Source organism: Alligator mississippiensis, chromosome 4 (genome assembly GCF_030867095.1).
Source record: "Alligator mississippiensis isolate rAllMis1 chromosome 4, rAllMis1, whole genome shotgun sequence".
NCBI lineage: Eukaryota > Metazoa > Chordata > Crocodylia > Alligatoridae > Alligator > Alligator mississippiensis.
Window position 1 is genome coordinate 187,107,238 of NC_081827.1, and position 27,687 is coordinate 187,134,924.

At 46.0% G+C, this 27,687-nt stretch overlaps 1 protein-coding gene across 2 annotated transcripts in view; it reads left to right on the top strand.

Moving 5' to 3' along the window:
- The window catches only part of RAMP1 (receptor activity modifying protein 1), a 111,923-nt gene extending 100,414 nt beyond the window's left edge, over window positions 1-11,509 (top strand). For both annotated transcript variants that reach the window (XM_006274372.4, XM_014594274.2), the window contains one exon: window positions 10,682-11,509. In XM_006274372.4, the coding sequence (XP_006274434.1) occupies window positions 10,682-10,937 (256 nt within the window). In that variant the 3' untranslated portion in view covers window positions 10,938-11,509. The remainder of the gene's footprint in view (window positions 1-10,681) is intronic.
- The last annotated feature ends 16,178 nt before the right edge of the window (window positions 11,510-27,687 follow it).

Consider the following 27,687-nt stretch of genomic DNA (forward strand, 5'->3'; position numbering starts at 1 on the left):
CCTGCTGCTTTTCCCACTGTCCTGGAGGCAGGGGAGCTATTCCTGCTGAGGGGGTTTCGAAGCAGAGGGCTGGGCTCAGCTGAGGAAGGGATAGTGGCAGCAAGGATAGGAATGGTTCCCCTTCGCTGTGCCTGCTCCCTGAGGACCAGGCAGGGTGGTGGGAACTATTTTCCCACCACACTGCTACTTCTGACCCCTCTCCAGCTGAGTCCAGCTCCTGAACAGCAGACAAAGCAGCGGTGGTAGGCAGGGGAGATTGAGAGTAAGGAAGAGGAGTGGAAGGGCTGCATCTGAGTAGAAAGGGGAAAGGAGGGAGGATTTTCAACTGCCTTAGGGACTTTAAAATGTCCTTAGTGGCTCCTCCCGTACTGGTGGGGTGGAGAAGTCCAGGAGCAGGGGGTGCAACCACCCCTGCCATGCAGGTTGCTGCTTCCACACCCCGCTTTCAGAAATCCTGGATCCACCCCTGCTGTACAGTGTTTATTGAAAAGCCTGAGCAATGGAGTTTGATCAGCTCTTGTCATATTGTGAGCCAGGGGCTGAGAGGGAAATGCGTGTATGTGAGGCACAGGACCACATGGTTAAATGTATAATGGTTTAAATTGCTGGATTCATAAAATGAAAGGAACTGCTGTGAAAATTACAGTAGGCCAGCAGTATGCTGGCAAGCTCTGTCAAAAAGTCGAGACTCTAGTGCGCTACAATGGAGACCAATAAAAGGTAAAGAGGATTCTGAGATTTTGAGTTTTTTAGCTGCAGAAGAAAAACAGTTCTGAGCAACATGAAGAGAGATATTTTTAATGGATTTGTAGGCAGGTGGGTCCAGAAGCCTGACCCAGTGCCCACTGAAGTCTGTGGGACTCTTTCCTTTGAAGTCACTAGGTTTTCAATCGAGTCAAAAATGAAAATCATTCCCACAAACTGAAGGATGGCACATATTTGAAAATCTGTTTCTTGCAATTGTAGCATAGAAGGGCCTGATTTGGCCCCCTTGAAGCTTTTTATCATTGTTTTCAGAGGCACAAGTATGCATTTATGTTTATGTGTGCACAGTAACAAAGAGAGCATTGAAAAACACAGGGGATTCTGAGATTTGGAAAACCTGCATTACCATATTGTTTCCTGTGAGCTGCATTTTACAAGATATACTGAGATTTTCAGCTGCTGCAGCAGTATAAATATGAGATGAGATATGGGATGATGTGTAAAGCCAGCCCCAGCCTATAAGGTTTTATTTTTAGACTCTAGTGACATTATAAAACCACAAGAGCAAAGTTCAAGTAGTCTGAACATGTCACTAGAACAACCAATTAGAACAACCACTTTAATTTATGTTCAGCCCCAGGATTTATGTTCAGCCCTTGCAGCCTGACTGAACTTCAGTGCAGTGGGTAGAAAAGCACAGCAAATTCAGTGAGTGAGATCATGTGTGTGTGTGTGTGTGTGTGTGTGTGTGTGTGCGCGCGCGCGCGCTGATGTCAGAATTGCACAGAACCTCAAAGCATTTTACCCACAATCAGCAGCATCCATTCCAGAGAGTCATACCCAGCACAAGTTAGTCATCTTCTGGCTTCTACCTAAAGATAAATGGCCTCAACTTTCCGGATTCTTCATTCCCACTGAAAAATTAAACAAAGCCAATTTAAAACTAAAACAAAGAGCTGAGTGTTAAAAATCTGCTGAAAAAGGCAGGTTAGCTCAGTCTTTCTAGCCATGCACAGAATGTTACTTTGGCCTTGTTAGGTTATTGTCATAGCATAGCATAGCATAGCGTAGCATATTGTCATAGTCAGCGGTCAAGGATGATCAGTCCCAAAGGTCAAGTAAGTTTGTAGATGAGTCCATTGATGGATAAGGAGGACCATCCTAGAGCCACAGACTCTCTGGCAGATGCCACAGGTGGTGGTTAAAGGGAGGGTCAAACCGCGGATTTCTCAGTTTTGTTTCCTTTCCTTCCATTTTTGCCATTTTTCTGCTTCCAGGGTGAGATGTTTTTCCTCAAAGTAAGAGGTACCTTCTCTCACAAGCCATCACCATGTAGCCCTGCCCCTGTGCCCTAGCTTGAACTGGTGCATGGGGGCAGATCATTTGGAAAGGGGGCTCCCCACAGGTTCGGAGCAGTAGCAGTGTTAATTGTCACGGATCCCAGAGTTGTGGCAATTAATAGGGCTGTGCGAAGCTTCAGTCCCTGATTTGCTTCGACGGAGATTCAGCCCGATTCGGTGGCTGAATCTCCAAATCCAAATCGAATCAGAGGACCCTTTAATCTCTCTGAATCAATTTGGAACCCTCCAAATTGATTCAGAGAGATTCGGACAAATTCAGTGATTCAGATGTAGATACAGCTTTACGTGATTTTTCTACATACCTCTAGGTAGCAGGGGCTCTGAACACTGTGGTTCTGGGGCAGATGAAGCATCCCCCAGAAGCACGGGGGGCCCCCCTCACTTGGCAGCAGAAGTGGACCAGAAGCACTTCTGGATCCACCAGGGAACATGCTGGGGGGCCTCCCCACACTCCCCCGGCTCAGCGACTGGTGCCTCCTGCGTCTGGGGGGGGGCACCTGGGGCCCCCCTGTGGCTGATCACCAAGCATGGAGGGTATGGGGGGGGGGAGGGCAGCGCACTCCCTGGCAGACCCAGAAGTGGACTGGAAGTAGTTTCTGGTCCACTTCTGGGTTCGCTGTCAAGCACGCTGGAGAGCCCCCCACCTGCTACCTCAAGGTATGTAGAAAAAACTTTTAAAGATGTGCCTGTGTCTGAATCGCTGATTTGCCAAATCAGCATTGAATCATTAGATTCAGATTCAGCCAAATCGAATCAACATAGCGAATCACTGTCCCTGATTTGGGCCAAATTCGAATGGAATATGGCCTGTTTTGCACACCCATGTCTTGATTTACATGCGTTTGTGTAGTGTACATAGAGGTGATTTCACAGTAGCTTAAAATGAACTCTTAGTCTTTTATCTTGTAGTGGGATGTGGGTGTAGATGTGTGGGTGCATGGGTGCGTGGGGTGTGTGGGGGAGGGTGGGGGTTGTGGGGAGGAACATCTGGGTCTGTGTGTAGCTATGTGGGATGTGAGTAGGTATGGGGTTTGTACAAGGCTGTGAGTGTGTGGGGGGAGGGTGGCTGGGAAGGGTTGTGGCATGTGCAGATGGAGAGGATTTGCCCACAACCCTTTCCCCCCCCCCCCAGCAGGCAGAGCTCCCCGCAGTGCTCCTCCAAGCCCAGGCTCTGCACTTCTGCACCGGAGCAGTCCTGCGCTCCCGCTCGCAGCTGTTTTTCCTCATCTGCCACCACTGTCCTTCTGCCACCTCCCTGTTTCCTCCCCCACCCCCTCCCAGCTCACTGCTTCTACACCACGTCCCAGCTGCACGACCAAGACTGCAGGATGCACCAGGAATTGGACAGGTCCAGCTGGGACTACACGGAGCCAGGTGAGAATTGCAGGGGCTAGAATGACTCCTGCTGCATCCTGCGGCCTGGCACTGCAGCTGGAAACCATGTGGTGCCAGAGCAACCAGTGGAGGGTGGAGGGGAGAAGTGGCAGCATTGGGTTAATGGCTGCAGCAGGTGGGGGAAAGTGGCAGCAAGCAGGTGCGCCAAGCACAGCAACATCTGGGCAGGAGCATGGGGCCCGCACAATGCATTAGGGCCAGCACTTGTGGCACCCGAAGTGGGGCGGCAGGAGCATGGGATGGGGACCAGCAGGGCTCTATGGACCCCAGCCAGGTGGCGGCAGCAGGGAGAGGAAGGAGCCAGCCTGGCTCCAGAGACCCTGCCAGCCCAGTCCCATGCTCCTGCTGGCCCTCTCTGGACCCCTGCTGGTCCTGGCCCTGGTGCACCGGTGAGGACCCTGCACTCCCACCTAGGTGTCGCAGAACTCCACGTGCCCACTTGCTGCCCCTTCCCCCCACCTGCCGCCGCTTTCACAGCTTCCCTGCCTGCAGCTACCACTGCTCCACTCCACTCCCCGCCCCCAGCCGCTCTGGCACCATGTGGCTCCTGGCTTCAGTGCTGGGACTGCAGCAGCTGGCTCAGCTTAACCCTGAGGACTGGGGTGATCACTCACAGTCCTCCCCTGCCTCCCCCCCCCCCCTTCTTATCTGAATTTCCTTCTGGTGCAGGGAGGCAGGAACAGCCCCAGGGGCTCAGGCCAGAAGCCTCTGCTCTGCGCAGGGCTTCTGGCTGGCAGGGCCAGGGGCAGGGCAAGGCCGCCAGGCCTTCCTTCTGCAGCCACTTGATCCTGATGGCGGCTTCCCCAGGTCCTGCTGCCTCTAGCCCCTGTCAACTTTGACAGGCAGCCAGGGGCAGATATATTAATTTTCTAACTTTTTTAGGTGGGCCAGATTTGGCCCATGGGCCATATTTTGCCTGCCCCTGACTTGGAAGGAATCAGATAGATTACAGTGAGCCATGAAGTCAAAGGACTCCCTCTGAATAGAAATTCTGCTGCCAAGCAGTTGGTTTAAATTTTGGGTGGAACAGGAATTGCATAATTGCACCTTTCGCCCTGGATCTGCCCCTGATCACAACCAAACAAAACTTGGGGATTCACACAGAGCAGTGAGGTCCAGCCAACCACAAAATGAAGACAAAGGACCTGCCTAAAACATGGCAGCCTTTCCAGGGAAGAAGAGTTGTTATAACTCAGGGGTCAGCAACCCCAGGCACATGTGCCGAGCATGGCATGCAAAGCTATTTTACTCGGTGCACCACTGCCAGCCCGGGCTCTAAGCAGCTGCTGCCAGCCACGGAGCCCAGGCTGCTCCCAGCAGGCAGCTGGGAGACTGCAAGCCCTGCTGCAAGCAGACTGGGCTCCTTGGGCTGGCTGCAGCCGGGAGGCTGCAGACAGTTGCTCCGGGCACTCTGGTGCCTTCCAAGGTAGACATTGTGGTTTTTTCAGCAGTTTGACCAAAAAACATTGCCTACCCCTGTTATAACTTATAGTTGGATGGTTTTGCATTTTAAGGCTCTAAATCTGGGGCCAGTTCCAACCTCTTCTACAGGCTTAGTTTGTGACCTTCGACAAGCTACTTAGGACATGACTGCACTGTAGCAGCAACAGCCTGTCTCTGCTGGGACGTTCCTGAGCATACCCTGCTCACACACTGCAAATCCACACTGGTGACTGAGGTCTTAGTAATGGCCACAGAGGGATGCCTGGAGTGGCCTCATTGGCATATTTCCAGGTTTAGAGCATGTAAATAGAAATGGGTGGGTGCAGCATCCCAGCTGGGCTATGCTGCTGTCCCTGTGTAAACATACACATAAAGCCAGACTTCTAAAGATATTTAGGCATCCAACTTGCATAGGAATCAGCTTAAAAAGCTGGCCCTTAGACTCTGTGCCTCCATTTCCATTTTGTCAAGAAGGGATAATAGCACATCTCTACCTCGAAGATGAAGCACACACACATTTGGGAGACACCGCTTGGCTTAGGAGAACAGGAGAGGGTGGCTGCTAAGGGTATCTGCTACATCCTGATGGAAGACATGTTCTGTTCTTATGTAGCCTCCAAGCTCTGAATGGAAGAGCTGGAAGAACAGTACCCCCAAAGCAGTGTTTCAGTCATTGTTACTGCAGGTCTGGTGAAACATTTGGGTCAGCCTTCATGCTGCGAAGTGTGCATTGTAAGAGATCTCTCTCTTGCAGTCTCCCACGCTTTCTTTGCAAAGGAGCAGCATGGAGGTGGGCTGAGCAAACCCACAGAGCTTCCCAGACTGAGAAAACAAATAACTGTACATACCATAGACAAGAAAGAATGGTAAATGGACAAGCTGAGAATAGCAGAAAAATAGCCATTTCCAGGGACATATAAAAAGGTAAACCAGGTATTAATGCAGCATATTGGCAAATAGATATATTAGGAGGCTTAGCAAATTTCTAATATACCAAAAGCCTGATTGGTAAATGTATCCATATATTGTAATTCTTGCCCCCAGTAGACCTGTGTTCCACTTGTTTTCAACTGAAAGACTTTCTGATAGAGATGTGTCAGGTCTTAGGGGTAAATGCACCAAAAGAGATCCCTTACAAATGGCAACCTGAACCAGCCCACATACAGAAAATCCCTAAATACATAAGGGTACAGAGGAAATCAAATCAGTCTGTTAGTTTCTAAGAAATCTTTGCATTTTCCTCTTTCTGGAGGTTTTTCCAGCTTTTCTTCCTTTTTGAACTGCCTCACAGCTAGACTCTAAATGTGTCAGCTGTTAAGAACATGGGCCAACAAAGCAAAGGAAATGGTTTCCAAGCAACAGGAACCACACAACAATTCTCAGGATTGATTGTTGCTCTCTGACTCAGATATCGTTTCATTCATCCATTCTCCAGGATGGCAGTTCTCCACATGCTCCGTCAAAGAACAGAACACCTACAGGCTTGTTTCACTACAAAAGGCACATTGGCGATTAACCTCACAGCAGTAGGGTATAAGTACAACTCCAGCGAAGGCCCACAGGACCTCAGGGTATAAACACTAGATCATGAGTGGGTAAAACAAGCAAGCATTGTCACAACTGTTGTCCAAGGTGAAGTTGATCAGGATTTGAGAAATGTGTACTTTACTCTGAAGTTATACAGTTGGAATTGGTTCAAGGCCCTCACAAACGCAGGCCAGAACTTAATTTTCACATTTCAAATCTCTTATAGCCTCTGGTCATTTTGCAGGTATTCCTGATTGATGTGTTTGGTGAGCGTGTAACAATCCCATGTCATGGTCTGAGAGATGATGCCATAACTGGTAATGAATAAACCTCAAAAAGGCTAGGGGTGAGGTAAAAACAGTCAGGAGTTTGGAGGCTCTCCTGGGTCTCCTTGCAATGTAGAACTGCAGCATTACTGGAGCAGGTGACTTTGAATTCCCAATGCTTCCTGCTGAATTTTGGCTGGAGAGACTATGTCTTTTAGGAGTTTTTCTGCTTCCAGTGACTGGAAAGTGCAGACTGGAGAAAACAAAGACACAAACAGTTTTCTAACTTTTTTTTATGCTCACAAAGACAAGACAGAGTCGGCCTTGGTTTGCTAGTTGAGTAAGTTTCAGGTAACTTTCTGTTTTACCCTGAACAATTTCATCTGAATATCCATCCTTAAACCCTGTAACGTGAGCTTTTTTTCAGCTGTCACGACTGTAATGATCATGGCAACTCTGTTGCTGTTGAGATTCTTCCTTCTGGGTGTTTTAAAAATGTAGCAGTACCTGACTTCTACACCTAGTGGGAAGAAATAACTTAAATGGTGTTTTACCCAGATGCTCTTCCCATGCTCACCTATCTACATGGGGTCATAATGCCTTGGATGTGTGTTACTCCCAGCCCGTATCCTTGTCTAAGGCTAACTATTCACTTGTGAGCAGTGTAAAGTCAACTTAAAGATTTAACCTTCCCTGACACTGTCCAAGGCTGGTTCTGTACTGCGTTAAAGCAGCTCAGTGGCTGTTAGTGAACTCGAGCAAGCCAAAATGACAACCACACATATTAAGCATACTCCTTTTACCCATACGCCATCAACAGGTAGGGAATTAGTATAGGACTCGTGAAGTCACTGGGAAATCAGCCTTACACTAGTGTCAGATTCCGCCGGTAGTCTGCTGCATCTTGGCCATGCCATGAAGGAGCATATGGCATGCTGATCACTGCTACATAGTGTAGCTCTCAGGCTAAGTCCAGATAGTCAAAAAGTCCGAGGCTGAAACAATTCAATCTTTGCAGGTTAGTCTAAGCTGCATAGATTGAACCAATAAGCATGTGAACAGACATTCACTTCTGATTCTAGAAATGCAGCCACATGCTCACCCTGCCCCTTCCCCAGGAGCTAGGATTGCTCTTCCTTAGTTAATTTATTCTTGTATTTATCTGTCACATTGGAATCTTCGTTTGCTGTGTCATCATAGCTAATCACTAGGGGTGCACTGATAAAGAGTTTTTTGGCTGATACCGATGACTGATTATTAACCAGCCATATCAGCCAATACCAATGCGATTGCCGATATTCAGCCCAGCAGCTTGGAGAGCAGCATTGGGCTCGTAAGTCTGAGAGGAAAGGTTTGTAGGGGAGGGAAGAGGTGTAGGAGGGGCAGATCAAGTCCCCCACGGTGAGGGGCAGGCGCTGCCCAGGCAGTGTGCAGGACAGAGCTGCGGGTGGCTCATCCAGGGGGTGAGGGACATGGCTCCCACTGCTGTGCACACCCCCAAAGGAGGCATGAGGGGCATGTGCCCCCCAGATTTGTGCATGGGGTGAAGGCGGGCTGCTCAGGACCAGGAGGTCTTCCCGGCAGGCGGGTCTGGACTAGGGCTGTGCTGGAGGCAGGCAAGGGTGCAGTGGGCAGTGACAGTCCTGGGAGGGGGTGCTATGGGGTGGGCTGCAGCCATGCCAAAATTCACCTTAGCCCCCCTGTGCTCCCCCCGACAGTGCTGCCACCACCTGCCCCCAGCACAGCCCCAGCTCAGCCTCCCTGCTGGGAAGAGGCCAGTGCAGCCCCTGGCCCTGAGCAGCCCAGCCCTACCCCACGCACAAATCTGGGGGGCACATGCCTTCCATGCTTCCCCCCAGGGGAGCCACCACTCCTCCCCGCCCCCCCGCACCTCTAGGCAAGCTGCCCTTGGCTCCATCCCACACCACGCTCTGCTTGGGCAGCACCTGCCCCTGCCCCAGCATCACTCCCTCCCTCACCATGGGGTGCCTCAATCAGCACCCCCATACCCCTTCCCCACAACAGAGTTACCAGCTGGATGCCGTTCTCCAAGCTGCCGGGCTGCATTCCTGGCCCATGTGCATGCTGCAGCTGCGCACGCACACAGCATTTATCAAGGACATTATCAGCCAAAAGAAGTTGATAGCCGATAATGTCAATTTTCCTTCTATCAGTGCCAATGTGATATGGACCGATATATCAGTGCACCTCTACTAATCACTTATAAGATGATCTGCTGTTTGCAGTTAGATGCTTTCCAATGAGAGATGAACTGATGAATTCCTAGGCTAACGTACATCCAGGGTAAGCACCAGGGCCAATAGAAATCCCTGACACTGAATGTCTAGCAAAGTGGAGGGTGCTCCACCTAAATCCATGTAGTAGAGAGAATGAAATAGTTTCCCATATATCATACTTTATATGACGCAGAAGTGATGACCCTTCCCTTTTGCCCTGATGGTACCATATTGTGGATACTCTACATCTGCTGTTTGCTGGGCTTCAGTAGATGGTAAAGTTTGCAGAAGCACCCAGCTCCCATTGACTTTGAAAGATTTTTTTCCAGCATCTGTTGGCGCTTGTGTCAGTAGGGCAGGTGATTGCAGTCTCAGTTTCTAAGCAAGATGAGTATGTGGCTCTAGGGGAAAGCAATTACTGACACTCAGAAGGCTCAGTCCAGAAAGCCTTATCATATTTGCTATGCTGATTAAATTTAGGTAATAAAATTACATGCTGGTTACTGCATTGCCACGGTTTCTGGCAACTGTTTAATTTGTCAAAATATTACAAATATCTAACATTCATTTAACATACAATTATTCCTAGGCTCTGCAAAAAATGAAAGTATAGACCATGGATTTCTGTTGGCTTGTCAGTGAAGGAACAAGTGATTTGTGTAGAGAAACAGTTCTATTGTACTGTACAGCATAGTACTGAGTTATCAGTTGCTATTTAGATAATGTACATACATTTCATTTGCAAGTATATCAAAGAGCTACTAAAGTACACTGTCATGAAATATAAATAACAGCTTAAATTTTAGGCATGTCCCATTATATCAAACCTGTGGCACACCTTAATAAGAAAGAACTAATAGCAAAGATGATGATCTGATCTGGCAACAAATTTGGAAGACTAAAGTAACTAAGCTAGGCAGCTGCCTCCACACTGATCCATCCAAATTTCATATAACAAACGGAATGAATAAATTGATTTGCGAGACTGATAGTGGTGAAACCTGAAAAGGAGCAAAAGCTTTGTGTTCACAGTCTGGATCTCCTGTGAATGTGAAGTCCTGTCTGCTTCCAATATAAAGAATTGTAGTTTCAGCTGTTCATTAGCCAGCAATAGGTCAGGGGTTGCAATTGCAATTTCTCTCATATATCAGAACACTGTAAGTGTACAGTGAAGGCAGTTCAGCTATCCCCAGATGGTTTTCTCCTGAGTTCTTCTCAATCACCAATTGTGATGTTCTTCTCTGTCCACTACTTCTCTAAGCACTGTTTTATTTCCTGAAAAATCCATGATCTCTAGACAATTTTAGAGTGGATCTTTAAGAATCAATTTTACAAAATAAATATTACTTGTCCTGGTCTTGACACTTATGTTTTATTGGTCAGTCAGCATGAAGGAAAAATAGCCCCATTGCTCCAAACTATGAATGCTTCTGATCTCGCAAGCTCAGCAGTTTCAGATCTTGGGCTTGTTAGGTGCTCATGAGACCAAGGGTATCATAGGGTCCTTGCCACCTCCCAGGATCTATCAAACCCTCAGATACTTGGCCAGTATAAGTGTCTAGCATAACTAGAATGTATGACCTTGATTTTCAAAGATGTTCAAGCACCCATGGGTTCCTCTGCCATCAAATGGAGTTTTCAATGCAGAGCATCTCTGAAGATCAAACCCAAGGTGTTACTTCCTATTTCATGAGCAGTTGCTCTGGAATTTGTCTAGCTTCCTAACCAATGTACTTTTCTTTTCTAGCACCTACGGTGAGCTCACCAACTGTACCTTACTAATAGCTGGGAAACTAGACTGCTATTGGCCGAACAAGCTGGTGGACGAGTTCTTCATAGCCATTCACAAGCATTATTTCAAAAACTGCTCCCTCTCTGGGAGGTCTCTGAAAGACCCACCAAATAACATCCTGTATCCATTCATTGTGATACCCATTCTTGTTACCCTGCTCATGACAGTGCTAGTGGTGTGGAGAAGCAAAAAGAGCGAAGGCATTGTGTAACTTCGACTGCCCTGCACCGCAACCTAGGATGGCTCTAGGTCCATATGGACACTATTTTGTGGATGAAACCTTCTTCAGTAGGTAATAAGGGCCCTTGCAAAATCAGCAGCCTGTTGGAAACCACTGAGCAAGACTGCTCTAGTGAACCATTTTTTCACCCTACAGCAAGCTGGGAAGGCTCAGCAGTATACTAAAGGCAATGCACAACTGACATTTCATCCTGTGCTGACAACAGAAGTGTCACATGCTTTTCTTCTGGAGAACAATCTTTGTTAAAGCAGAGATGACACCCCTTGGACTAAAACCACTGCTCCGCAAGTTGCTAATACTCTTAGCACCTCTCATGTGCCAATTCCTTTGTCATTTTAATTGTGTCATAAATACTTTTTTAAGTGAAATTTCTATAATTAAAGATTAGTATCTATATGCCTAACCAATAATTAGTTCCAGTGGCCCTTGGGAGGTACTATTCTTCACAAATAATCTGATTTTTCTAATTCATTTCTTGGAAAGTTGTGGATTGAATGCTGCTGAATCCTGTTAATAAAAGGCATCCATGATTACTTTGCAAACTGTTGTTGTCAAGTATCATTTTTAACATGAAAGTACTACAACTCTGTCTAGCTGTGTAGGAGCTTGGCTTTTTCTAGTTAAGATAAATTGTTGGCATCATTTTTATTACAGAAGCAGTTACATACCAAGCAATGCTTCCCTGTTGCTCTAGGCACTTAACAGACTAGAAGACAAGGCTGACCCCAATAAGCTTACTGTCTAAAAAGCAAAACAGAGATTGGGAAAGAGGAAATAGTCTTCCCAGGTCATTAAGAAGTCCTGGTCCAAGAAAGGACTGGGGTCCCTAAATTGCACATTAGGCAGAATTTGAGGACAGAGCAAGATCTACTTTTTGCCTGGTTGCCTGGGGCTTAACACACTTACCCAAGTGGAAAAGCTGGGCTGACCAGGCTGAAGGCACTCTTACTTTTCCTTGCTAAACCTGGTCTATTGTCCAGAAAGCAATATAAGATTCACGGGACCAGAAAAACAAGAAGCAAGGAGGAGTGTCTCTCTGTAGCCCTGTGAGGACAGACCTCCTTGGGAACCGGGAGCTAAGAGTTCTGTCCTCTTCTCTAATGTTGTTCAAGCATGTTTTTTCCCCACCAACTCCTGAATGCGAAGTGTTTAAGCAATCCCAGAGGTAGACTAGGCTACAGAGGTACACTTGTGATGTGGGCTTTGCAAAATGAGTAACAAACACAAAAAAACAAGGTAAGGACCATGTAAAACTTTATATTTTACAGCCTCCCCCTAACCCCCCCATATCTTAATTGTCCATCCACAGTTTGGGATGATGTAAGGGTGGAAAATAGCAGAGCGAGAGTGAGGCAAATAGAGCAGTCACTTCTAGCTAAAGCAGTTCATTTCACACAGAATAAGCTCTTGGAAGCAGACTTCTTGCTTATGCTCCTGATTTTCTCCAGTAGCTCCTCTGAAGCTGGATTCCTTTTCTTCCCTGATGTCAGCAAGCAGTCAGTTAGCCAGTGCTGACACTCCTAAATACCACTTTTTCAACACCATCATATTCTAGTCTGCAACATTCAGAAATGCAGTTTCAGTACCGACTCCTTCAAAAGCTCCTCACCTTCTCTAAGATGCCTGAGCTCAAATATCCTCCATTCCCTCCTCACTCCAATCTTTCCACCAGTGAAAATTTTACTTATGTCCCAGTCCTACTTTCACTGACAAAGGTGACAGCAGGTGGTGGGAAGGGTGGAAAAGAAGAGGTTGCTATTAACTCCATTGTGGGAAAGATCAGTCCCTTAAACATCTATCTGTCCCAGCATAAGCTAGTGACATGTACAATTCCATTTGCTGGGTGCCCAGCTTCAGGCTACTTGGGGAAGGTCTGCAAGGTACTTGTAACAAGAGGGCGGCCTGGGTCACCGTGCTCTCCCCTGCCGCCTCCTTTACCATGCCGAGCTGCCAACTTGCACCCTCCAATTCTCTCCTGCCACGACTTTGATTTTATATATTTCTATAGGAAGGCTGCCTTCTGTCTTCTTGGCCACGGTTCTCCTGTCTCGGGCATTTCGTACACCCCAACCTTATCGGCTATGCATGGCTCCTACTGTTGGCTACAAATGTCCAACTCAGGATCCTTAAAATTCTAGTTTATTAGGCAGATTGAAACACTGTAATCATAAACCTTGGGGCTGGTCCCCCCCCCCCCACATACATGCACACACATAGACACACCCACAGTAGCAGGCTACAGAGTCAGGTATACCTATCCTACAAGCGCTGGAGTCTGTTGTCAATGGCCAGTCGAGGCTTCTTTCAGCGTGGTGTTATCCTCCAGAAGGGGGTAGCTGGCTGGTCCTTCTGGCTGGACAGGTCTGGTCGAGTTGGAGATCGAGATCAAGAGGGTGCCCCTGAGGGTCACTTTTCACTGCCTTTTATCTGTCCCTGGCAGACTTTGGTGACTCCCCAGTTTTCAGGTTTGCCCAATGCAGGGGTCATTGACCCTTGTGGGACTTCCCCCCCCCTCCCCCTCGGTGGCTACTGGACAGCATCTGTCAGCCCCAGGGGTCGTCCGCATGTACGTGCAGGTTTGGGAGTCCGTTGATGAATTTAGAATAGGGCTCTGGGAGTGGTTGATCTGGAGATATTCAGCCTAAAAGTTGGTCTCTGGGTTGATTAACTCAGGCCAGGGCTTCTAGCCCTTGATCAGTGACGTTTAGAGATTTCCCGGTTGTTACATTGTCTTCTATTGAGTTCTTCCATTGGTTGATCTGCAGCTTCCAGGTGATAATTGCTGCCTGCTACTATGTTACACATTCAATCACTGATTCACTCACTCTTTCAGAGGCCAGCCTGATACAGGGAAGGGCAGTTTGATTCCTGCCCTTGTTAACATTGTTACAATGTATAATTTACTTATGAAACTAAACATATTCAGTTGAAGGTTGAAAGGTGAGGAGTATAAAATATAAGCTACAAATGCCATGGCACACAAATAGATAAAAATACCAAACTACAAGGGGAGATACAAAATGCACACATACAAATTTTAAAACACAATTCCTTATCTTAAAGTGAAAGAGAGAGGAAGGAAGAAAAGGTAGAAAAAGAGAAATATATCCAAAGAGGGGAGAGCAAATGCAGGCAAGAGGAAAAGGGGGCTTTCTGCTACACTACCACCCCTGTACCACACCCCAAGCCTTGCAGGTGTAACGGACATTGTTCGGTCTCTCTCTCTGTCTCCACGCCCTCTCTGGTGCTTGGGCTCTCTGCAGCCCAGTCTCTCTCTCCCTCCTTGCACCTTCTCTGGCACTCGGGCTCTCTGCCCTCTCTCCAGGGCCCTCTCAGTAATACCGCCCTCTCTCCGGGGCCCTCTCCGTGCCTGCACTGGGGCTTCTCAGCAATGCCCCCTCTCTGGGGTTCCTCAACTGCCCTTCTCTGGGCTCACCGCACCCACACTGGGGCTTCTCAGCAGTACCCCCTCTCCGGGGTTCCTCAGTAATGCCACCCCTCTCCAGGGCTCACCACACCCACACTGGGACTGGAGTCCCCACACCGCTGGGAGTCCCCTATGAGGCCCCCTCCAGCCCCTAATAGTCTCACCCAGACCACCGGTTTAACAAATAGCAACACAAACACAAGCCTTCTGGCTATAACTTAAATGGAAGCCTCTTGGCCACAACAACACTCAAGCCTACTCAGGGATTCTTCATCTCACAGTCGTTAGACACTGCCCTTCATCAGGCTTCTCCTCTCTTCCCTTACCTTGGCTATTGGCAGGGAGCCACCTCTGGCCTCAGCCCCTAGGGTTTATAAGGGCCAGGCCCTGCCCCTTACAGCCAGCTGACTGCTGGCAGGTGCGATTGCTTGTTAGCTTGGTTGCCCTGGCAACCAACAGCTGGGCTCCTTATTCACTCACTGCTAGGGTCCCTTCCCTAGCAGTTTTCCCTTCTTAGGAGCAGGGCATCTAAGTGCTCTGCGACAGTACTAAAGCATGAAGGTTATTGCTATTTAAACTACCTTTGTGCTATTTTCATGCAACAACAGAATTGCAAAATGTTTCTATCATTGTCAGATATCCTTGCTTTTATTCAATTTTCATGGCCCTAAGCACATTAGTGGAAAATGTAATCTGTTCATGATCAGGGAACCATTACATTTTACAGCAGTCTAGAAGGAAAGAAAAAAGCATTCTCTTGAACAGGTAAAGAATTGGTTTCTGAAGGGAAAAGATCTGAAGTGTACAGATAGGAAGGTTCATGAACCAGAAAGTTTGCTGGAAAAGTGTCCCAGGATAAATGCCATCATTTATATTCACTTTCTAGGCTTATGCTGATATCTTGTCCCATATTGTTTTAGTCTAAATGACACTGCACACCGAACTGCCAGTTTGGTAAAGTTTTCTTAAATATTTGCCTCTAGAGGTAAATGATCAGACTGGCATTTAATTTCCTTTGCCATTTCTGCCCTTTGGTTTTATGGAGTATTTAACAAAAAAGGAACATATTCCACAAGTGCTCATCTGTAAAACATCAATGTAAGCTAGCCCAATTTATTAAATCTACACTATTTGCTTTCATATCCTTTACTTTAAAATTTCTCTGAATGCTTCCCATGTGGCATAAAATATGCTATCTAACTGCTTGAGCAAGAATTAATAAATTATCACTTAATTATACTCTTGAATGTGCTGCAACTAAAAAAAACCAATGCATGTATGTATTTACATAAATAATATTGAGCCATTAGCATGGGAAGTCTGTCTTACAGAAAAGTCTGTGAGAAATCAGAAACTGTAGAACCTACATAAGGAACTACTATTTTAGTCCCAAGACTATTTCTTAACACACACAGAGTTTATTTTAGGATTATAACTGGTGCATAGATGTTGGGCTGGTGCCTGAACTGGGTAGATTTTCTTTTGAAATATCTCTCACTCTTTTCTCTATGTTGAGCTCAGATCTCAGCACTGGCAAAAGAGCAGCAGACGGATAGCGTTTCCCAACAGGGTAGCAGCAAGGAGGGCTGTGCGAAGCTTCGGTCACTGATTTGATTCAGCGGAGATTTGACCCAATTTGGCAGCCGAATCTCTGAATCTGAATCAAATCAGGAGACCCTTCAATCTCTCTCAATTGAGTCGGAACCCTCCAAATTGATTCAGAGAGATTTGGAAAGATTCGATGATTTGGACATAGACACAGCTTTGTGTTTTTCTACATACCTTGAGGTACCAGGCAGCTCGTGAATGCTGGGATGGTGGGGCAGATGGAGCGTCCCATGGGAGTGCAGGGCAAGGAGGGCAGCATGCTTGGCAGTAAACCTGGAAATGGTCCAGAAGCACTTCCAATCCACTTGCAGGTCCACTGGGGAGCATGCAAGGGAAACCCCCCTCACACCCCCTGGCTCGGTGACTGGTGCCTCCTGGGTCTGGGTGGGCACCCGGGGTCCCCCTGCAGCCGATTGCTGAGCCACTTCTTGATTCTCCAAATCAGCATCGAATCTTCAGATTTGGATTTGGATTTGGCTGAATTGAAAGGGAACTATGATCCAAATCAATGAATCGAATAACTGACCCTGATTTGGGCCGAATCCGAATCAAATATGGCCCATTTCACACACCCCAGTAGAAAACACCAATACCTAACTTGCTGGGACAAGCAGTTGGTTTGGTGGGTCTATACAGCATCTCACTGGAGGATGTTAGGCCACTTCTGGAAGATGGGGAAGAGCTATTACACTGTACAAAAGGGGTGAATTCAAAGTAGAAGGTGATAATTAAACTTTCCAATTTGGGTGTTTAAAAGGAAGGGATCCAAATGAAACAGCCAGTAGACAGCTTCTCACAAAGCAGCAGCTCTTCGCTAAGCCACAAGAAGCAGCAGAGCTGATCAGGTAACAACCCTGAGGCATTCCATAGCCAGGCCAGGAACAGTTGATCAGTAAAATACAAAATATATATTGAGAGAGAGTTTATATACTTTTAGATGTATAAAAGGAATTTCAGGTCAACAAGAGCTTTTCACAAATTCATGCTGCATTCAGCAAATAGTTCCAGTCAAAGAGGAAAAAAAATGGAAAAGGCCAGCATGTTTTGTTTTGATCTTTTTAAAATTAAATGTTTCAATTTTTCATTTTGAAATGACACTGAGGCCAAGTTTGCTAGGCTTAATTAATCGTTAGAAGTCAAGAACCTCCTGAAACGAAAAAACCCGGTTCTGTCAATCTAAAAGCATTTTGCTGAAGAACAAAAGAAAAAAAACAACTTTCTGTTATTTTGGGTCAACCGGAATTTTTTTTAATTATTCAAGTTTGGTCAGCAAAGCAAAACAGCACGTGTTTGCATGTGGAGGCCAGCTGAGACCACATGGGGGCCCAATCCTGGCACTGTCAGAGGGGGTGGGGGAGGGCATCAGAGCCAGCCCAAAGACTGCCTCCCATGCCACTTGAGGGCCAAAAAATTGTGCACTACCGATGTGAACTATTGTGGGAGGTGGGTGAAGGCAGACCAGCTAGCCATGATGCATGACTGGAGCACGTGTGTGACACTGGAATACTTCCCCCTTGCTCTCCCCTATCCCCCCACTCCCTCACCCACTTTTGCTGGGTCCCAAGATCTGGGGATGGGGATGGAGGCAGTGGGGTAAAGTGGAATCTAATTGGATTGTGGGTCGCTGTAGTCCATGGCGGTTGGGAAATACCATAGGGCCTGCCCACTACTGCTTGAATGCTGAGAAACAGATCCCCACTACTTACAATGGAGGGAATTGCTGGAGCAGGATGCTGAAGCTCAAAGGTAGGGCTGCTTCTGTTAGGAAGTCAGGGATTGGGCTGGTGTCTACAGTGGTGCTGCTAAGCCCTCAGGCTGGTGGGTGAGAAGTCCCAGCAGGCACTTTTTTGCAGGGGGAAGCTCCCTTTCTAGCCTCCAAATTTCCCTGCACAGCATCACAGTCTCTGTTGCCATGGGAATAGCTGTCTTGGTGAGGGGGGCAAGAGAGGATGTATACGCGTGACCCATCGAGGAGCTGAGGGCTGTGCACTGTTAGTGAATAGTTAGTGTCTTCATCCAAGGAGCAGTGTGGGAAATGGCAGCCGGCATTGCAGAAAGTGGGGTTTCAGGAGCCATTGGAGCATGTCTGAGGGTCACAAATATTAGTGACATCAAAGTTGTCCTCAACGGTTGATGAGAGTCCTCGTTTTGTCTTTTCACATCTACAGCTGCTGTGGATGTTTCCACAGGAAATTCAGTGCTCTCTCCAGGTCAGGTGAAGAACGTGCTCCTTTTATGTCCTTCACAATGCAGAGCGATGATTGCTTTGAAGACTGGACGTGACTGTGGCTTGTCTGGCCGAAAGGATAAATCTTTCCATCAAGGCTGCAGGCTATCATTGCTCCGTCAATTCCCTCTTTGAAGGATCCCCCTACTGTAAACCAACACGGACCCTGTTCTTATTTCAAATATATATATTTCCCAGTCAAGCGTAGAGTTGAGAGAAAAAGTAGCGTTTAACAAAAGCATTTGAATCTAGTTGCTTTTAGCTTTCTCCTGTTTGTTTGCTTCAGTTGCTCTTTCTACTCAACGCAGACAGGCCAAATGTGCTTCAGCACGTGACTTTCTATCAAGTAAAGCAAACGCAATGAGCCGTTAAGCAGAGCCTTCTGCTAAAGCTTGACCTTCAGCATGAATGGGGTCAAATAGATGTCACCGCTTGAGAAGATTTCACTGTCCAGTCCCTAAACCCCCAGCTGTGCAATTTTGTAGCCCGCTCCTCCCCCCTCCCCCACTCTATTTTTTGTTTTTGGGGGGTTTTGAGGTGGATTTTTGTTTGTTTGTTTTTGTTTTTTGTTTTGTTTTTGTTTTTTTAGTTACCTGACTATTTAATGCCAGTGGAAAAATCCGGGATCAACAGCCCTGGAGGGTGACAGAGAAAGCAAGTATAAGGTAAAGACAAGCTATGTGCGCATCTCTATATGTCCTGGCTAATGTACCGTGTCTGTCCTAGAGGGAACTGCATGCTGGATAGCAATTGAAACTTCTAGATGTTCTTAGAGTGCAAACCAATACAAGAATTCAGATTTTTCACATGCTGCAAATTTATAAAGAAAGCTATAAGGCAAGAGGCAGCATCTTTAAGTGAGAGAAATATAAGGCCGCCCTCATTCCCCATGCACCCCCGCCCAACTCATACACTTTCCCTGATCTCCCCTGTTTCCTGCCCACCCTTGCAGGCATCCTTTTTGGAGCTGACAAGTGTGGTGCAGGGACAGACAGGTGGGGCTTAGTTCCTTGATGGCAACACTGCGCCCTTGGCCTCGGCAGCCCAGGCATACTCTCTAGCTTTGCTTGTTTCACTTCATCGACAAACGCAGCCTCCTCCCCTCTATCCCTTTCTTTCTTCCTGTTTTTGGCAAAAAATGAGAAAGTAACACCATAACTAGTGAAACTTTGCTTAAGGCTCTACTGGTGGGTGACTGCACTGAGAAGCCAGAGGGCCGGGTCCCAATTCCAGGGGTACATGCTAAGGCTTGATATGTAGAACTAATTATTCTGTCACTCTGAGTTGCATGAGAAGTTTGATTTGGCTGTGAAGTATCCTGACACAGCCAGCAACCAAAGCAAAGCCTGGCCAAAGCCTCCACTTCCTTCGAGCTCTGCAGCTTTAGTCCTTTAAAGTTACCACTCATGGCTGGGCAGGGATCAGGGGCTTGCAATGATGCTCATGTTACTGTTTTTTCCACTGGATTTCTTCTCTGTTCCAGCACAATGCACTGATGGCGCTAACACTGTTTGCAGAAGGGGCAGGATAAAGGCTGCCTTGCATCTTCAGGGATCAATGCACTCCTCTGAAGGTGTCAGTTTGTTGACAGAGGGAAGGGTAATTGCACTGCCCCTTATTTAGGGACAGTGGAAGCGGACTTAGGCAGCCTTTGGGGCTGTGTTAATTTGCACGGCTGCTGAAATAGCTACTGTGGGGCTTTACAGTCTGCAGAACAGCAAAGTGTAGATCAGTCCTAACTCCTGATCTCTCATATCCCACATGCTCAGGACTGCTGCAGCCCTCACATGTAAGCCAAAAGAGTCAGTTCTTGGTGTATAGGGTGCTATGATACTTCCAGAGGGGTACATTATGGGTTCCCTGTGCTGCTTTATGCTAGCTGAGCTGTGTTGAGCGCCACATGTCAAAGAAGCAGCTGGCCTTTGAGGCACAGCCTGTATAGGGAGGTACAGGATTATCACTGGGGCTAGGGACAGACATTCAAAAGCCTGAGCCTGAATTGATTCAATCTTTGCAGGTTAGTCTAACCTGGCTCGGCTGAACTGATTTGCAACCGCACAGACATCCCCAGTGGACTGAAGAAATGCAGGCACATGCCTGCAGTGGCTCAGGTTAGAAGCTTGGGGTGCTACAGCAGCACTCTCTTCCCTTCCACAGTGCTGAGCTGAGGGGTGGCATGGCCAGGCCCCAGCAGGAAGCTCTGATTAGGGAGGGTTCCCCCTCCAGCTGTTGATAACAGAGCATTTAGTTACACAGCAGGGATTTACACAAGGAGTTGTTAGCATTTATCAGCCCATCAAACAAAATAAAAGCTTCTCTCATTAGTTCAAGCTCTTCTTAAACAAATTCTTCCAAGGAAGGAACAGAGAGACATTACCAGCTACCTGTTGATTAGCTCCCAAAAGCCCTAAGCCTGTCCTTGGCTGTCTTTGTCCTGTCTCCCACAGCACAGACCATAGCCAGCATGTGGTCTGCTAGCTAATGCTGAGAGGTGCCTGTGTCAGGCAGAGGGGAGGGGAGGATCCCTGCTTGAACAGGGAGGGATGAGGGGGAGCAGAGGGAGCAGAGGGAAGCCAGGCAGACACCCCTGTACCTTTAGTCTCTGCTGGAGCTGCAGCCAGGGAGCAGAGGGGCAGGGCCAGCCCCACTGTGGAGCAGAGAGCAGAGCCCCACCCAGAGTTGCAAAACATCTGGGATGCTGGGGGACTCTGGTTTAACTTAAACTAGAAAGAGGTCTGGAACAGACATTGCATAAACCAGTTTGACCCAAATCAATTAAGTCTGATACTACATTCAAGCAGGTTTATCTCAAACCGGTTTCAGCCATTTTCAAAGTGGTTTATGTGCACTGAAGATCTGTTCTGTTACAGGTTTAAACCAGTTTCTGGTCACTTAAACTGGTTTATGTGTAATATCTGTCCCTAGCCTGGGAGCTTAGAAGACTTGCTGGCTCTAGCACAGTGGTTATTAGCCTTTTTAGACTTGAGGTATCTCTGAATAGACTCGGCACCCCTGGATAGACTTGAGGCACCCCTTGGAAAACGCTACCTCCTAGTTTTCACTCTGTTTTTTTTACTACAGAAAAATAACAGAGCAGGTTTTTTTCTGTTGCAAAGAACTCAGAAAGACGACAACTCTGGATTTCTAATGGAAAGTTCTGGATTTATCTTTTGAATCATGCTTGTAGATCTAACAGTGCTAACATTGTATGGCACCCTGTGGTACCCCTGAAAGGATCTCAACACACTCCAGCTGCCATAGCACCCTGGTTGTGAATCACTGCTCTGGCAGGTATCATGCTTCCTGGATCTGCAGGAGGAAAAGAGTACTGCTGCCCACAGCTGTGGGATGTGGATGCCATCATGGCATTGCATTAGCCAGGGTTTTTTGGGAAAGTCAGGGAAGAAGACACTGGAGCAGTGTCCTAGTGTGGGATGAGCACAGCCTAGCTTAAGGCCTGGCTCACGCTACAAAGTTTGCATCTCAACTTTAAACATGACCAGCTTTAGACATTTCCCAGGCCCACAGGAAGGCTGGCCTAGCAGTCATCCCGCTGCCTGGAACTCATTAAATATGTCCCCCTGCACCGATGAATTTGTAATCTAAAAGGTTAATGACCCTTGGTTAATGACCAGCCATTTTCAAATTTCCACTCTGTGTCCAGGGTGAACTTTGCTGACTTCAGCTGCTGGCCAGGAGCTCATTATGCAGTTGTTTGCAAGACTGAAAAGTACTCTTGTATCAGCAAACTCCTGCATAGGGGAATAGAGACTCATCTTAAATCATCTTTTAACCTTCTCTCTGACAAGCCAAGTAGACTGAGCTGCTCTAGTCTTCCATAAGGAGTGTTTTCCAAAGCACAAATCACGCTCATAGCTCAGTGCTGCTTTTCAACATCCTTGCTAATGGGTAGACACCAGACCTGGACACAGTATACCAGTAAATCTTAGCAATGCTATATACAGAGATAGCACCACTTCCCTATTCCTGATCAATATTCATTATCAATATAAAGTTATCCTGTTGCTACAGCATTACAGTGACAGCTCATGTTCTGTTAAGTCCTTTCCAAAATCACTAGTTTCCAGAAGGCTAGGTTATTTGTAGGTGATATCTTTTATTGGACCAACTGCATGGTTGGGATAGACTCAGACAAGGTTTTGAATGCATTCTTCTTCAGATCTGAGGAAAGAAGCAGGGGAAGAAATTATTAAAAACAATGTGGAAGGCTGTAAAATTGGGTAAGAGGGAAATTCCTAGGAGTAGTGAACAAACAATAAACAGAAGACAAGATAGCTTGATTAGTGAAAGTTCAAGACTCTTCAAAAGGAAAGAAGGTCATTTTTCACCTGTAGCGTGAAGAAAGATTCCCATTTTCCAGAATACAGTAGCCCCAACCTATAAACACAGCCTGCATTCCTTGTTTCTAGAGGTCTGACCTTATATTTTTCTACATTTAAACATGCTTTTTAATTGTGGCCAGTTTATCAATCTGTTCAGAGTACCCAGCGTAAATTCTTGTCCTTGTTATACTATGCCTCTTATGAAGGTCATCTATAAGTGATGTACAATGACTTTCTGTAGTCTGCAGTAGCTGAGTGTTCCTCATTAGCAATTGTGTTTTGAGACCTTGCCGTTAAAACAGCTTTTAGTCCATTTAAACAAGTACCATATTGCTTTTGTCTAAATTGCTCACTCAGTGTGTCTGTCTGTCAACATGTGTTTATAAAAGTTCCTGGCACAGGCAGTGCTGTTTTGGAAAGCTAAAAGTTTTGTTGTTTTTTTTAACTTTATCCAAATTGTACAATAAACAGGAAGATTCTCATTAGTGCCTAACCTGCTCAAATGGAACTCTGTGAACTCTGTTTAATTGGTCATTTGTTTAGCAATAAACCCAAATGACATTTAGAAACATAGTCTTGCAGCATTATTCTTAATTAACAGAGAACAAGGGTGAGCTACTAGTCTTTCTTTCTTTTCAGATATTGATAAGAATAAAAACAGAAAGGGGACAATAAACCTTGCTGAAATTCATATCTAACATCTGTGCAATTACCAAAGACTAAAAAAAACCAGTAGCAGGACATTCATTGCAGTTATCTCTACTTTTTTTTGTTTTTCAGAAGAATTTCTGAAAAAGGCTTGCGGGGGGGCGGGACACGGTATTGCATCTGAATTTAGTCAGGAATAGAGTTAAATTCTACACATTTAAAGAACTGGTTTTTCAAAGGAGTCTAAAGAAGACTTACATTCCAATGAAAACTGGATGCTTACTTTTCTTTGGAAATGCCAACCCTAAATGTTTAAAAATTAGACCACCCCCTGCAATCATGCAAACACCTCAATACTGTCTGTGAGTAGACAGAAAGGGTTAAATGTTCAAATCTCTGCACTGAGTTGCAAATGAGCATTATTCCACTGTATTAGTAAAATGAGCATGTGTGCAGGTAACAGATTGTTTGGCATGTTCAATGCAGGCACATTTCTTGGGGAATTTCATCCACTGCTGGGTTCAGTTTGACTATGCAACAAGTGCAGTTACCTGTAGACATGCTCATGCAAATATTGGTTTCTCAAACAGTGAATTCAAACAGACAAGTGACTGCTCACTCATCAGAGACCACACTGCAGCTTTCAAAATGCCAGGAATGTCAGGGGTTGAGTGAGGTGCAAAGGCATCCAGCTGCAGAGGACATGGACAAGGAGAATACTTTCCTGCTGCTGAAGGGACTGTGCACAACAGCACTACGTACACCTCCTTGCCAACCTTTTCCATCAGATTTCTGGCTGGTAACTGTGGAAACATGGCCATGCCCCACCAACTCACAACAGCCATTTTAGTGTTCATGCTTTTATGCACTATGAACTCAAGGAGCAGAGCACTTGGAGATCTGTAGGGGACACGCATCATCCTGAGTGTGCAGTCAGTCAAACCACATACTTATTTTCTCCCCTCCATAAAAAAAAGAAGAAATGTAATGCAGAATAAGTCCACTTTGCAGTATTCATGTTGCAAAGATCTTGGGCAAGTCAGAAAAAAATCAAAGCTGTGGCCCCTGGCAGACTTTAATTTAAAATCGCTATGGGCTCTGATCCCTGATTCCAACAATTGTACCTCCTGCTATGCCACACATATTATATGTTCCAATAAGATAGTTGGTCCAGTAAAAGATATCACAACAAGAAATCCTGACCTCTATCATATAGTGTAGAACACTTTAGGGCTGGTTTCCCATTTTATAGCACTATTTTACAGCACTGCGTGCATGTGTGTAGCATCCTTACCATTTATGCTGTGATTAACAGGTTAATCACAGCATATATGTAATGGTGGAGGGGAGGGGGGAGGGCAGCTATGCTTTTGCTGCAACCTTCTCACAGCTCAGTTGGGTTGTACATAGTCAACTGAATTAACATGGGAAAGTCAACATTGCTGACAATGCAAAAAAAATCCACCTCTACACAGAAGTGGAGGGTTTGCATTACTTGGCTATGATTAGCATCATAGGCTTTACTGTATTAAGACAAACAATAAGGGGGAGTGTGCCTGGTAATATTGAGTGTTCAAAGTGCTTTACAAACACAATGTGTTACCACAACACGGTGGTAGGCAGGGTTTTATAGATGTGTTAGGAACCAGCATGTGCTAATGGAAGAATGGTAGCTATGTACTTCAAAGAAGAAAGGAGCCGAACCCCCTTTCAGTCCCCTTCCTGCTTCACAAGAAGAAAATCTGGCTGCTGGACTATATGAGCAACCCAGTCATAACATATTCCTCTGCTGGGAGGTGACCCCTCAACACAGAAACAGGCTGGGAAGAAGTGGGTTATGTGGGAGCACACACACATGTTGATACGCATGCCCACTCACACAAATACATGCACTGCAGCATGCTAAAAGCTAAATGAATTTTCCTAGCAAGTTGCATTTGTTTCATGACAGAAGGATGGCAATTCCAAGCCTCATGGTGCCCTTCTTCAGGAACACTGAGTACGAGCCATTGTTATAGCTGCTACAGGACCTGTGGGAATCACAAAAGATATACTGTATGGTCAAGAGAAACCGGGTTGTTCTTGTTTATCCCCAGTGCTGAATAAATGAAGTTTCTGATCAAAGATTTATCATGCCCTATACAAGGACCTGCGGTAGGTCCAAGCTCTTTGATATTATAAGATAAATACTAATTTAAAAGCCTAGAACTTTTCCTATTGAATCAAAATACACTTTTACTTCTCACTGGCAACAAATTCAGAGGCCATTACTCATGGTTAGGGAGACCTCCTGAAAAAAGCCTGTCTGGAAGAAAAATGTTTGCCTTTCAGTGCCTGGCATCTCTGCCTGGGCTCCCAACACCATACTGCTGTTTCACTTCCAGAGCTCCCCTTTCTTTCAGGACTAAACTACAGCCATCTCTCTTTTTAAAGTACTCTGTTCCCTGGCTGGACATAGATTTGCATTCAAATAGGAATGCCTGCTGTTCTTAAGAGCTATAAATGGTGGGTATCACTGCAGCCGCTCTCTGGCCATGGCAATACAACTATTTTTCTCTGTACAAAGATGGATGCTATTGCTCTTCTCTCCCACATACTTCTGAGCTTCTTTCTCAAGAAACGTTTAGTTTTCCCTTTGGAGCAGACGATGTGTGTTCACACTACCCAGGTATAAATCTAGAACAGTGATTCTTAACCAGGATGCCTTTCAGATACTTTCAAGGTTGGGGGAGGGGGGAATGCCATACTGTGTTAGCATAGTTAGGCATGCAAACATGATTCACAAGATAAACCCAGAGATTTCAATAGCAATCCAGAGTATTAAAAAACACTCTGACTTGTGCTCTTTCTGAGTTCTTTGTAACAGAAAAATTGCTGTATTATTGTTATGTTGTCAAAAAACAAGTGAAGACTAAGCACTGACATTTTCCGAGGGCGCCTTGAATCTTAAAAAAGTTGAGAACCACTGATCTAGAGCAATTGCATTGACGTCAATGAGCCAGAGCATCAGTCAGCATAAAGAGGTGCTGCTCCACTAAAGAGAAAGCTATGCTCATTTTTCTCTACCGTAGCATCTGGCTTAATACAGTTTTACCAAGGATTTAGGTCTGTAAGCCTGATGTAAATCCAGAGTAACCCCATTGACTTGAGCAGCACAATACTCCGTATTTATTTATTCGTTAGATTTTTTATGCTGTGCTCACCAAAAAAAGACTCAGGGCAGATTACAATTAAACACAAAATAAATTATAAAAACAGAAAAAAGTATCACGGCATAGCCAAAAATGTTACATAGGGAAAGGCTTTCTAAGACATTCTTTTTAATAGTTTATTCATTAATTGCAGCACAGCTATGTTCAGGAAATTCTCATTAAATTACTAGTAATACCCTCTAAGTCATTGGCAAGCAACATTCTTTCCCTGTTAATTTGTCCACGAGTCCTCTAGGACAAATTGTCTGTATTTTCCTCATTACGTTTTCTATGAAGATGTGATGAACTTGGCTGCAGTCTGAACTCCAGTCCTTGATTTGTTTGTGAACCCACCTCACTGTCTTCTGGTACTGCTTTGAACATACAGTTCAACACTTTTGTGTTCATTTTGCACCCAAAGAACATAAAACATGAGGGACTACATCTTCGCATTTAAATGTGACAATGTGGTATGTACAGACACAACATGCAAAAAACAAATAGATAACCCAGTAGTGCTGGGGAGGTAACTGCATATATAAGGCATGTTGTATACATCACGTTACACTATTTTTAGAGAATTTTAAGAAAAATATTCTGACCTGCCTAAACTGTGTGCCTTGGTTGCCTAAAGTTTAGCTCTACAGTTCCTAAAGGCAGCTCCTAAAAACTTCTACAAATGACTTAAAACTGAGTTCATCCCATACCTTCCATCAGGAATGCAATAGGCTCACCTGCACTTTAATCTCTCTCCTCTGGGAAGCTCCTTCCATCCATACAAAATACAGAGTCCATTTCTCTCTGTCTTTCTCTGAAATGCAGTTTGGCCAGTCCAGACTGCTCCTTCCACAAAATCCTTCTCTAGTTGAAAGCTGCTTGTGAAACTCAATGAGATTTTGTTTGATCTGATTTAGTTATGAATGCAGAAGTCCTCATCATCAGCATCCTAGCTTCACGTAGGTTCCTAGCTGAGATACAGGACCTCCATCAACCCAGGAGGTGCACAGCCCCACCAGGGGAGACGCCTTGTTGGATCTGGTCCTGGCCACGGGCAACGACCTGGTGGGGGGACTGCGGGTGCTCGACCACCTGGGCAACAGCGATCATCACCTGCTGGAATTCACCATCCAGCGCAAGGTGGTGAAGGCCTGCAGCAAGGCAACAGCCCTGGACTTCAGGAGGGCAGATTTCAATGAGGTAAGGAGATTAGTGGGGGAGACACTGAGGTCCCGGAGGGGAGGGGAGTTGGGTGTTCAAGAAGCGTGGTTGTTCCTTA